This window comes from Pygocentrus nattereri, chromosome 15 (genome assembly GCF_015220715.1).
Source record: "Pygocentrus nattereri isolate fPygNat1 chromosome 15, fPygNat1.pri, whole genome shotgun sequence".
NCBI classification, from domain to species: Eukaryota; Metazoa; Chordata; class Actinopteri; order Characiformes; family Serrasalmidae; genus Pygocentrus; species Pygocentrus nattereri.
In genome coordinates, this window is record NC_051225.1 from 36,237,275 (window position 1) to 36,250,881 (window position 13,607).

The 13,607-nt window shown below is 44.8% G+C and overlaps 1 protein-coding gene across 4 annotated transcripts in view; it reads left to right on the forward strand.

Moving 5' to 3' along the window:
• Positions 1 to 1,579: 1,579 nt before the first annotated feature.
• LOC108428522 (cell migration inducing hyaluronidase 1) overlaps positions 1,580 to 13,607 on the forward strand; it is a 187,955-nt gene continuing 175,927 nt past the window's right edge. For 2 of the 4 annotated variants that reach the window (XM_017699577.2, XM_017699576.2), the window contains exon 1: positions 1,580 to 1,769. Coding sequence is in view for 2 of the 4 variants with exons in the window: in XM_037545477.1 (XP_037401374.1) it covers positions 2,243 to 2,255 (13 nt within the window). In the remaining 2 variants the exon portion in view is untranslated. Of the gene's footprint in view, positions 1,770 to 1,906; positions 2,256 to 13,607 lie in introns of those variants that run through there. The other 2 variants (XM_037545477.1, XM_017699575.2) reach the window with 2 other exon arrangements.

Here is a 13,607-nt window from a genome sequence, read left to right on the forward strand (position 1 = left end):
ACAGTACACCTACAAAATGCACCTAAATGCTGAGTGTTTCTGATAAAATAGCCAGGAAGGGTTGGTAGAAGGTAGAGGTTTCTAATAAACTGGCCACTCCAATCATTAATAGTGCTCTCCATACCTTGATAGACCCCACAATCTGGTGGTCAGTCACAAAGCAGGATTTCTCAGTGTAGCCAGATAACTCAAGGCCAAAGTCAAGCCTCTCCAATAGGAAAAGAGCTGAGGTACATTCTTATTGGACATTCTTCATCTTTTGGCTTAAATTATGTGGCTAACTAGGAAACCCTGCTTTAAGAAATAACGCCCAGGGCTGGGTTTCCTGAAAGCATCTTAGCACAGCATTATTAAGTGGTAGAGTGAGTGTAACATTAAACACTCTCTCTACTAGTGAAACTTATCTTAAAGGGAAATGCCACTGATTTAAGCACAATTGGGTGATTGCTCTGTTCTGGAGAAACGTACTGAGTCAGAGTTGTCAAGAGTGGTGGTGATTGGAACCAGACGTCCACCTCTAAACACTCCCTCACAGTCATGACATTAAACCATTATGAAGGCACTGCCTGATGTCGGAGGCAATGTTTGTATGATAGTTGTTTTGAGGCCTAAAATGATACACCCAGGAACATACATTTTCAGATTCATCACAATTTTACCATCATCAACAGTCCATTTAAAAAGTCAGAAGACACATACAGGTGACTTTGGATAGTAAATAAAGTGGCTATATTTGTGTTGTGGACATGGTGACTCCTGGTTCCTATCACCACCACTGTAAAGAAGAGTCAGTAAGTGTGTCTACAATGTGCCACTACACGTCAGATCATTCTGACTGTGCTCACATCTCAACAACTACAATTATTATTATTATTATTATTATTATTATTATTATTATTATTATTGCCTTCCGCCCGATGACCGCTGGGATAGGCTCCAGCAACCCCCCCCTCGACCCTGAGGGAGAAGCGGCTTAGAAAATGGATGGATGTATTATTATTATTATTATTATTATTATTATAATAAATGTTAAATTTGGTGGAACTGCCCTTCAATAGTGTGACCCTTTTGGGAAACTGGTCTCAGGAAGGTAATTTCACAAAGCAGGAGTTCTTAGCCAGAAAGCTTCCTACTGGTCAATCCACAACTTTGGACTGGAACTATTTGGCTAACCCAGAGGACTACCTGGTTCAGGTGAGTCAGTGGGAAAACATGGAATGGCTCAGACTTGACTGGACTGACCACCTGTTTTTGTCATTTCTGTTAGAGTGATGTCTCTGAAAAGCTCCACCGCGTCATCCTTCTCTTTCTTAATGCTGAGGAGCGCATTAATAGAGCGCAGCGACCCGTTACTGTAAATGAAATCCAAGCAGCCGCACGGCGATGCAGCCTGTCATCTGCTGGGGGGCGTGGCCGAGGGATTTCCCCAACCCACTCCAATCAGCGCGCAGCTCCTGAAGCACGGCGAGCCAGTCAGCTGTCAGCAGGCGTGGCCCTTCGACTTGACCCCACCCCTCATTCCTCCACCCCTCCCACCCTTCCAGCACGCTGTAAACAGCGCTCGGGCGCTCACTATAAATACCGGCTCGTGCAGAAGCCGCGTTTGGGTTGCTTTTGCGTTTTCCTCCGCGAAGCGCACGGACGGTTTTCCGCCTTGGTGCTGCTCTGGAGTTCTTTATGCATCTTGTTTCTGGACGTTCAGAGAAGAAGCGACACGTCCACAGGTGCGGCTCCCGCTCATCCCTCCTCGACGCGCGCCCAGGACGCAGGTGAGTGTTTCTGGAAAGCAGCCCTTGGCGGGGAAACACTGCATATGTAGGCAGGCTGTGCTGAGTTAGGAAGCTGTAACACTTCCATTGCTTCAAAGGCTTCAGCTGAGCGCGCGCGAGCGCGAGCGCGGCTCGTCTCCAAACGCGCAGAACATCGTGTCTCTCAGCGCGTGCATTGTCTCCAGCGCGCATCCGTGCGCTCGAACGCAAGGCTGTGTCCACGAGAGTGGCTCCGTCACACGGGCAAGGGAGGCAAATGCTCCACTGACACCCCCACCCACCCTCAGCGGAGGGGTAAGACGAGGTAAACCTGTGCTCTGCTGGCTAGTGCTGCCCCCCCTCAGCGCAGAAGGCACACAGTGTTTTGATGTGTGTAGAGGGATGGAGATGTTTGGCCCTCCGAATTCAGTCTCCGCCATACGGACCCTTCTGCGCTGTGATGCTGAAGAACATCTGTTGCTGCATGTTTCATCATGAAGCCCACAGGTAAGACCACAGTTCATCTCGTTTCTCTGCGAGATTCGTGTTGCGATAGCGCTTTGTCCCACATGCATGCAGTGCTTTTCCAGTCATTAAGTGGCCACTTTATGAGAAACACCTACCTTGTACTTCCACTAATTGGCCACTTTATTAGAACCCCCTGCCTTATATGTCCACTATACAGGTGTACACTCACACACTGTAGACAGTCTGTCATGCCCTGTTTGCCCGCTGCCCTCTGCTTCATCCATGGTCAGTTTCTGAACACTAAGCATTCTCAACAAGCTATTGATGAAGGGCTGGAGATTGGCAGTACTCCAGCAAGGTGGACTTTGAGGTGGGAAAGGTAGGTGTTTCTTATAAAGTGGCCAGAGAGTAAAAGCACAAAGTTGGTGTTTCTAATAAAGTGGCCAGTTAGAGGAAGCACAAGGTGTGTGTTTCTAATAAAGCGGCCAGTTAGAGGAAGAACAAGATGTGTGTTTCTAATAAAGTGTCCAGTTAGAGGAAGCACAAAGTAGGTGTTTCTAATAAAGTGGCCAGAGAGTAAAAGCACAAAGTAGGTGTTTCTAATAAAGTGGCCAGAGAGTAAAAGCACAAAGTAGGTGTTTCTAATAAAGTGGCCAGTTAGAGGAAGCACAAAGTAGGTGTTTCTAATAAAGTGACCAGTGAGTGTAGAAGAACATCAAAAATGGCCAAAACTTTAACACACATCTTCACGAGGAACGTCAGTGAGAAGCACTTTCATTGTTTGGTAGGTGATGCTTAACAGCCTAGTATCGGTCACCTGACTGTAACTGGTGCTGATCATAAGCATCACCACAGTGTGCTCTGTGTGAAATGTTGTGCGTTCACCAGTCAGGGCTTTAATCCTGCAGCTGGTCGACAACGCTGATCTCCAGCTACTGACAGCCATGAAAGAAGCTGGCTGCATGTGTGTGCTGCAGGCCGATTTGGCGTGCACTGAGCTTCACATGCAAAAGAATGCACTTGAACTAGCCTGTTGCATTTGGATCCTCAGCCTTTTTCGTAATCATTGCTGGAGTTGGAGGCCGGCCAGCAGCCCTCAGCTGTTTAGATCCCTCTGTACCGGCCTGTTTCTTCTCTTGCTGAAGCACAAGGATTCTCCAGCAGTGGAGAATGCGTCTGCTGTGCCTGTGGCACACTGGCGTCACTGTGCCAGCACAATAAATCAGCCAAGACATGTTTGGTTGTCTGAAGCTTTGCACTGGAGCTGCACACCATAACCAACTAATGAAGGCTTATTGAGCTTCATACATCAAATCCTTCCACAAACTGTGTTGAGGTGTGAAGTAGTCTTAACTAGAAGTGCTTATGTGATTCTGAGATGGTTAGAATGGACAAAAGTGGCTGAAAACAGCAGCAGCAGCCACCCTGAAACCCAGCAGCAGTGGAAGGAAAGCGCATGGCAGCCACAGTGCATTGTTCGTTCAAAGCCCATTGGTACTGACTTGTTTTTTTCTTTTCCCTCCTTTGTTTTGCTGCAGTGGAATAGCAGCGTTCTCGTATTGTGGTTTGCACAAACGAGTGGTTCTTTATTCCTATCCATCAGCCACTAAACGGCGTGTGAAATCTCAGAGAGCAGCCACTCTTCAGGCGCTGGTGTCTGGAGACTCTCTCTGACCCTTCGCTGTCAATGAGTTGTTAATTAACGGCGGAGAAGCTGCGAGGCATCTGCAGAACGCGGGTTTTTAATGAAATTAGTGACATCGTGCACTCAGTGCCCAGCTTGTACTTGGTTCTGATGGGGTACTGGAGAGCACCAGATAAGAAAGCATGTACATATCTGTTTCAGGGGCTGTTAAAAGGATTGAGGTTCAATGGGAGTTCATTTAAGATGGAACTTGCTACGTTTAATGCTTGTCATGATCCTCATAAAGCACCTGTAGCTCATGATTTTCTCATGCTGATCATGCATTGCGCTCTTCAAGCTGCAAGGATTAGTGCCTAAATGGAAAGAAATAGCAATAGTGAGTTAATATGGTGTACTTGCACTGCTGTGAATCGCCCTGTAAAGCCTGAAAAATGCATTTAAAGTCTGAGGTGTCGGGTCGAGTTTTTCTGACCACGTCATACGCTTTTACATGTTAACGTCACACGCATAGGCTTGAAAAGAAGGTCCAGATTTACATTTACATTGACATCATTTAGCAGACGCTCTTATCCAGAGTGACTTACAAGAAGTGCTTTGTCTATCTAGAGAAAGTATCTTTGCTAGTTACCAACAGGTTAGATAGAAGGACGTTCCTGAGCTCAGATACTGCTAGAAACAAAAAGTTACTGTAGATACTGAGAGTTAAACACAGAACTCTGTGCCATTCAATGCAATGCAATACAATAAACTACAATACACAGTGCAATAAAATAAAATATAAATGCAGCTTATAATTCAGTGGTCATTTAAGTGCTGTGTAAAGAGATGAGTCTTCAGTCTGCATTTGAAGACAGCAAGAGACTCTGCTGTACGGACGGCCAGTGGAGTTCATTCCACCACTTGGGTGCCAGTACTGAGAACATTCTCAACGCTTGTCTTCCAGATCAATGTTTAGGTCTCAAATGATCTCAAAATCAACATGATACTGAGGACAATATGATGACAATAATAGATGTTTCACTCACATCCTCAGAAAACACGCCTTCAAGTTTGACTGACTTCCCTTTGAATTCTCTTTCAGTCATCTGATTCATCCGCTTGGGGAAGGGGACTAGAACACAAGCCACTTTGCATGCAATTACACATTTTCACCAGAGAGGTCTCCAAATCCCCATTTCTTACGTAGTGTAGTTTGAGTCAACATTCTTCCAGGGATGCACAGTACAGACAGAAATTATATCACATACTGTTACGTGGCAACATTGCTAATGATGTTGTTAACCTTTTTTTTTCGGGTATATAAAAATACATTAATTAATATAAACTTTTTTTTTTCACTTCAGTTAAACCCTGCTAGCCAACACTGACTTCAACATGCCATATCTGATGACACATGCTATCATGAGTTGTTTACTTTGTTCAGAAATATGACTGTGTCATGTTACCGTTATTGATAACTGGCACAACAGATGCTATGTTGTTTGATCTGTGACAGATTATGTCACATGCTAATTTCTGCTGTTGACTCCAGTTAGCACATGTCAGAGATCATGACAACTGTTGTGACAATTACCAGTAATGTAACACAAGACTGTGTTGTGTGAAGGGACAGTATCTGATCTGCTGTGACATCATAGCATGGTTATGCCTTTGCTGTGTAGCAGGGTGCTAGTAAAGTGTTACTGAAGCAATGTAGACTCTTAAAACTGCTACATGCTTTGTCAATAAGTTGAATCTTGGAAGAAAATAGGGCTGCGACAGGAAATGCACTGTAACCGGTTTATTTGGCACCATCAGTTATCGCCTCAAGGTTCTCAAGGACGTTATGTACACTAACGTATCGTGTTGTGTTTTGGGGCTGATAAGTAAGTTACACACTCAATACAGTACACTGACCAGCAATAACATTATAAACACCGCTGCTTTGTCCATTTTATTAGCTTCCCTGACCATATAGAAGCCCTTTGTAGTTCTACAGTTACAGACTGTAGTCCATCTGTGTCTCTACATACCTTCTTCACCCTGTTCTTCAATGATCAGGACCCCCACGGGACCCTCACAGAGCAAGTATTTTTTGGGTAGTGGGTCATTCTCAGCAGTGATACTGATGAGGTGGTGGTGTGTCGTTGGTGTGTGTTGCGCTGGTCTGAGTGGATCAGACACAGCAGTACAGCTGGAGTTTTTAAACACTTCAGCATCGCTGCTGGACTGAGAATAGTAGCGTCCTGTGACCACTGATGAAGGACTAGAGGATGACCAACTCAAACTGTGCAGCAGCAGATGAGCCGTCGTCTCTGACTTTACATCTACAAGGTGGACCGACAAGGTAGGAGTGTCTAATAGAGCGGACAGGGAGTGGACAAAACTCCAGCCGCACTGCTGTGTCTGATCCACTCGTGCCACTGCAGTGCTGAGAATGACCCACCTTCCAAATGATACCTGCTGTGTGGGGGACCTGTGGGGGTCCTGACCATCGTAGAATAGGAAAGTGCTGCAAAGTGCTCCTATATGGTGAGGAGAGGTGATGACATGGACAGAGTGTAGAAACAAGTAAGTGGTTAACTTGCTGAGCTCTGTTCAGGTCTCAGGGCATCATGAGGGCAGGAAACTGTCTGGGCTGAGGCTGAGATGCCATCGTGGCTGAGATTCGCTGGGATAGAGTCGGACCTCTGGGCCAGTGGTAATTGGTTTATTGTAGGGTGGAAGGGACGTGAGCGCTGGGGTATAATCCTGCTTTTCCTGAGTGAAGGTTATTTTGGGCTGTACATTAAACACCTCTGAGCCAGAATGGCTGGCTTCAGTCTGACCTACTTACAGACAGGTGGAGGCTGACAGATGTCCTGTTACTGCAGCCCCCCTAAAACCCCCCCCTCCAACCCCACCACCCCCCGCCCCAGGCCCAGTCCCTGTCCCTCTTATCCGCTCACTCTCTTCACTCTCTTTTGCATGCTTGATTCCCTCATCACCTCCTCCCTTCATCCCTGCTTTATTTTTCCTTTCTTTAGAAAATCATCTGTCATAGACGTTGGCTCAGGGGCTTGATGGATGCTCTCTCCTCTTTCTTTCTCTTCCTCTCTCTGTCTTTCCCCACTCTTTTTTTCTTCTTCTCTCATTTTCATTTGTCTTCCTCACGTTCTCTCCCCTTTCCTCTGTCTTTGTCTCTCATCTCTTTGTCTCTTTCTCCTTTTTCTCTTTCTCTTCTGTCTCTCTCACACATTTCTCCCTTTTCGTTCTCTCCCTTTTTCTTTTTTAACTCTGTCTCCTCTCTCACTCTCTCCTTCTCCTTTTCCCTTCTCCTTTTCTCTATTCCTCTTTCTCTCTTCTGTCTCTCTCCTTCCCTCGATCTATTTTTCCCTCTCTCCTCCTCTCTCTCTCTCTCCCCCCGTCCCTCTGTCTATTCTTCCTTTTCCCTCCTTCCTTCCCTCTCTCTTTCTCTTTCTTCTCTGTCTCTTCCTCTCTCTCCTCTTCTCTTGTTTCTTCCTTTTCCGCTCTCCCTCTTTCTGTCTTTAAACTCATTGTCTCCTCTCTCTCTCTCCTTTTCCCGCTCTCTTCTTTTTCCCCTCTGTTTCTCTCCTCTCTCTCTTCTTCTCTCTGTCTATTCCTCCCCCTCATCTTTTTCATCACCTCTCTCTCTTCTCTCTTCCTCCTCTCTCTTTCTCTTTCATCTCTCGCTTATTCTCTCTTCCTCTTTCTCTCTTTTAACTCTTTGTGTCCTCTCTCTGTCCTTTTCTTCTCTTTACAAGTTCTCTCCTGCTTTCTCTCTCCTGTCTCTCTTCTTTCCTCTGTCTATACCTCCCTCTCTCTCTCTCTCTCTCTCTCTCTCTCTCTCTCTCTCTCTCTCTCTCTCTTTCTCCCTTTCTCTCCTTTTCCTACTCTCTTTTCTTTCCTCTCTCTCTTCTGCCCTCTTTATAGTCCTCCCCACCTCTCTCTCATTCTATATCTCCCCTCTCTGATTACACTTTTCCTCATTTCCTTCCCCTCTCTCTCCTTTTCTTTCAGTCCTTTTTTCTCTCCGTCCCTTTGTTTCTCCTCTCTTTCTCATTTGACTGCTCTCTCTCCTCTCTCTATTTCTCTCCTCTCTTCTTTCCTCTGTCTTTCCCCCACCTCTTTCTCATCACCTGTCTGTTTATCCTTTTCCTCTCCCTCCCTCTCTCTGTGTCTTTCTCTCTCTCTCTCTCTCTCTCTCTCTCTCTCTCTCTCCCCCCTGCCCATCTTCTCCCCCCCTTCTCTCTCCCTTCTCTCTCCCCTCTCTCTCTCTCTCTCTCTCTCTCTCTCCCCTCCAGCCCATCTTCTCCCCCCCTTCTCTCTCCCTTCTCTCTCCCCTCTCTCTCTCTCTCTCTCTCTCTCTCTCTCTCTCTCTCTCTCTCTCTCTCCCCCCCGCCCATCTTCTCCCCCCCTTCTCTCTCCCTTCTCTCTCCCCTCTCTCTCTCTCTCTCTCTCTCTCTCTCCCCTCCAGCCCATCTTCTCCCCCCCTTCTCTCTCCCTTCTCTCTCCCCTCTCTCTCTCTCTCTCTCTCTCTCTCTTTCTCCCCCCACTCCCACCCCCCCTTTCTCCCCCCCTTCTCTCTGTCTCTCTGCCCCCCCCCTCTCTCCGGGGGTCTGCTGTGGTGGGGTTAAGGCAGGTAAGTGTGATAAAGATAGCTCAGTGTGAATGTGATAAGCAGGTGTAATGAAAGTTAATACTGTTGTAAAGATCTGACAGCAGCGAAAACACAGAAGTACTTAGTTCTTTTGCAGTTGGGCTGAATATTAATTCACCTGACAGTCAGGTGAGCTGAGTGACTCAGGAGGTTTGAATGTCCTCTGGAGGCTTCATGTACAGCGTGTAAATCATCTCTGATAATGAGTGACTCACACCGAGTGTGCAGGTTCTCATGGTTTCTCAACAGACCACATTAAACATAGGCTGTTACATCACACAGCCACAGTGTCACATCAAACCATCCTCACCTCAACACAGTCAACTCGCCACTGGAGCCAGGTGCTGTTCGTTCATCAGCCACATGAGACCGCATGGACAGGTGCGGTGTGCTTTGTGCTCGGTGGTCCGCACGGTACATATTTACCGAAGTCTGGAGAGGCCATGAGCTGTTGCTGTGATTTTATGGATTGTTATCTTGAGATAACAAGATAAGTAACTTGTTATTTCAAGATAACACTTTTGTTAACTTGAGATAACAAGATTATGAACTCATTATCTCAAAATGACAACCCAAAACATCATAAATATCTCATGGCTTTCCAGACTTCTACAGATATTCCTCAATCCTGTCTTCATGTTATGGAATCCTGGAGAGGCCACAAGGTAGTTATAACCACAAGGTAGTGGGTTGTTATTTTGAGATAACAAGATAAGTAACTTGTTACTTCAAGACACCTATTTTGTTATCTTGAAATAGCAAGATAAATAACTCATTATCTCAAGATAACAAAATTGTTATTTTGAGATAACGAGTTATTTATCTTGTTATTTCAACATGACAAAATTGCAAAATCACAGGATAATTAATTTGTTATCTCAAGATAACAAGATAATTTGTTATTTCAAGATTTTCTTTTCAATTTTTCTCAAAATAACAATCCAGTAAATCATACCTACCTCATGGCCTCTCTGAACTTCTGAACTTCTGTATCTTGTGGTGGAAAAGAGCTTTTTAATTTAAGCGATTTGTCTGTAAGACTTCTGAATGCTTGTAGTGCTCTGCCAATAGCATCTGCCAGGGTTAATTCGGGATTTTGGATCATTAACAGGTCTTGGACCAATCAGGTCATCTCAGTTCCTTTTCGGGTCAGTTCCTTTTCCTTTTTAAATGTGTAGCACCTCAAGGAGTGGTATGTAATTCAATACATTGAGTTCAATGAGTTGAAGAAATGAATGTCAACAGAGAAAGTTGTTAAAGTTTGTTATAAAATTCCTGACTAAGGCACATTAAGCGTTCCTGACCAAGTTTCATTTCCATAAACCTAACAATTGCAGTCAGGAACCCTAAATATGCTTTGTGAGACACCTCCTGTTCGTTTTTAAACCTAATACGTGAACATGGAATTTATATTAGCCTGTAACCTAATGTTTACAAGCCTACACCCAGGGCTGGGAGTGGCATCAGGAATGGGAAGGTGCCTGCATACCTTTCCTTAACTTCACATTTTAAAATAGAAAGATGAAGTAGAGTCAAGATGAGGTTTATGGAGTCAATGTATCTTATAAAACAATGTAATTTTTTCTTATTTGGGATTTTTTCTTAGGTAAGAACAGAATGTACACACCCTCAAGAGCGCAAAGGTGCAATTCTGAGGTTTAAGAACACATTTGATGTACACTTTGTCTAAACTTTCTCAAGAAAAAACTGGTAAATGAAGCCTATTGTGTCCTAATGTAACTCTCACATAGACTGGCTGTATTTTGCTTTGGACAAAGTAAAAAAACAGTAAAATATGCTTTAAAAGTCGTTACAGATCAACTTTGCCAGTGCTAAAAACTGAAGGCGTTGACAGAGGAGGCTCAGGAGGCTCAACTAACATTAAATCATTAACATTAACATTAAAAGTTCACTTAAAATTAATATACTATTCTTAATGCTCCCCGTGTCTGCGTGGGTTTCCTCCGGGTTCTCCGGTTTCCTCCCACAGTCCAAAGACATGCAGTCAGGCTAACTGGACATGCAAAATTTCTCCTTAGTGTGAATGTGTATGTCTGTGTGTCTGTGCGATGGGCTGGTCACCTGTCTAAGTTGGTTCCTGCATTCTGCCCAATGACTGCTAGGATATGCTCCAGCACCCTGACCCCGTGAGCCAGAAGGATAAGCGGTTGAGAAGATGTTCGTGTCTGCTGTCTGTTACTTGGAATTGGGTTTGGAGTTGACTCCAAAATTCCTGGAATGGGTCACCCTACCATTAACCATTTTTACCTGATATTAGTCATGATGCACCATCAGCTGCTGTGTAGGGCTAACCGACTAGACTAACTCATTGACTTTTTTCTAGCTAATTCTAAAGGTATCAGAAAGGGCATGTTATCCATCCACCCATCCATCCATCCATTTTCTAAGCCGCTTCTCCGTCAGGGTTGCGGGGGGTGGGGTGGGGGGGGTGGGGGGTGCTGGACAGGTCGCCAGTCCATCTCAGGGGGCATGTTATCTTGATTCTGAAAGTTTGGGTTGCAGAATTGGTTTTAATTGACCACATTCACTGCCAGTTTTTCACCCTATTCCACAGGGGTGACAAGCACATGTCACTTTGCCAAATTGCCCACACGCACGTGCTTTCGAACAACCACCTTTGCGGTCTTGGCTGTGAGAACGGCTGGGATTTTTCTATTCCAGTCCACGCTCAGCGTTGTGACTCGCCTTCATCCACACAGTGTCACGACACTCACTGTTCCCCATCTCGGCTCATTTCCATGTAAATGAATACGTTTGTGGGTTCAGGAATATTGGCATGAATATTGAAATCAGGGGAGAAAATCATGAGTGAATGTAGTGATTAATATCCGCAGGGGGACTGCCTCCATTTGTCGTCTAGTTAGGCTTCGTTTGAGTGCTTAAATGATTTTTGGGGGGGTTGTTTTCCCTGTATAAGAATGTTAATATTGTAACTTGGCTGGAAATGAATTATGAAGGGATAACGTAAGCTGTTAATGTTACTACCTTGCAAAGATTTCTGAAATATGGTACCATAGTGTCACTATCAGTGGGGTGGCTTGCTACACTTTCCTGTTACATTGTCTATTAAATTAATCATATAATCTGTGAGACTTTGTGATGTTAGGCTATATTAAAAGAATAGTTTAGCGCAGAATCTTATTTGCATTCCCTCCCACCTCAGACATAGTTCAGCCAAGACATATTTGGTGTTCAAAGTTTGCCTCTTTTAACACACTTTAATGCATCTGCTTGTGTTGTGTGACACCAAAGGTTATACGGTTATCTATAAACTTAAAGTACATTTTCTGTCCATGTTTATAGACAGCCGTGTGTCATAGTGTCAGAAACCATATTAGCAAGTCTGTTTGAGTTCACTTAACAGCTCAAACATGATTTGAAGCAATTGTGTGATTTAAGTTTGCACCATGTTAATCAGATAATAAACTATATTTACTGCCTACATTAGACTCAGTGCTAAAATGAAAGAGGCAGCTTCAGGCATCAAACATGTTCACTGAGCTTTTGAGCTCATGGCTTATAGAGGGGAAACTAGCATTGCTAGAAACAGCTGTTAAGTGTTTCTTTAGCATTAGGCTTCCAGAGGCCAGTTAGCATGTTTAGGTGTGTATTTGCATCATGATTGTGGCCATTTTTGCACAGTGTGGTAACATCTACTCACAGCCAAGGTCTTCATTATCTCTGCAGTGTTTCACGTTTTCGATTAATAGCAAAGACGTAAAGATTAAGAGACCCTTATTAGTCCCACGATGGGGAAATTTCACCTCCGCATTTAACCCATCCGTGAAGTGAAACACCACATACACACTAGTGAGCGCACTTGCCCGGAGCGGTGGGCAGCCCAATCCGCAACACCCGGGGAGCAGTTGGAGGTTAGGTGTCTTGCTCAAGGACACCTCAGTCATGTGCTGTCGGCTCTGGGGATCGAACCGGCGACCTTGCAGCCATGAGGCTGGTTCCCTGAGCTCCAGCCCACGACTGCCCCAAAAAAGCCAATTAAGTAGCATATTGTCGCTGTCATGATGTGTTAAAATTTTAGACCAGCAGAAATCACCCAAGAATATTTACATTATGAGTTATTTTATGGGAATACAGTGTTTGCTCTGACAGCAACGCTATGTGGAATTATTTACTGACCAAACATTGTTAAATAAATCATACATATGAGAAAATGGAGAACTTATACATGCTACAGAAACAAACTTCAGGCTGCAAACATTTCTTGGCTGACTGACTACATATGTGATAAACTGTAGATTAGATTTTTTCATTAAGACACATTAAAGCACTGATATGGCCTACAATTTGAACCCACTCTGCACGACTGCCAGTGCCCAGAACTGTGAGGAGTGCAACTGGCTGCTCTCTACATGGTATGGAATTGTTATACTGACCAATCAGAAGTTGTGCAGTCAGTGCTATTCTCTGATAGCATTAAGACATTTGACAGAGCCACATGTCTGGCTGTGTTATTAAATGCAGTGGCGGACCGAACACGCCCCCGGGAAGACATGCAGAGACTTTGCTCTTCCAGATTGGCAATACAGAGAAATATTTATTAGGGAATTGGAAATGGCTGCATTTGGTGGCAGGCAACATACATAATAAATGGCTCCATTTCTCATGGTTGTTCTCCCATGAGCAGCAGAGGAAATCCTTCAAAGTGTAAGACAAATCACTGGCCCATCAGGAACATATGACCTGGCATGTCTCTCCAGCGTCTGACCCTGGCATTCCCTTCAGACGCTGACCACTACTAAAGACGGGCCTGCTCCAATTACTGTGCCCACATGATAGGCCCGCCTTGACCCCCTTTTTTAATTGCGAGGGATTCGAAAAGGGCCTAGGGTTCAGGGAGAAGTCCCCGCTGTTTGTTTAGACTTTAGTCCAATGTGCCAAGATATTTGTTATGACAGGCGTGGCTCATTATCTGCATATGTAAGGCGTGGGTGCCGTTACCGTGATGATACAGACTGGAAGGAAGGCTTAGGGCTAATGGAGGGGAAACGTTGCATTGCTAGCAGCCCCTGTCAGCCTTTTCTTTAGCATTAGGCTTCCGGAGGGCTAAAGAGCGAGGTCGTTTGGG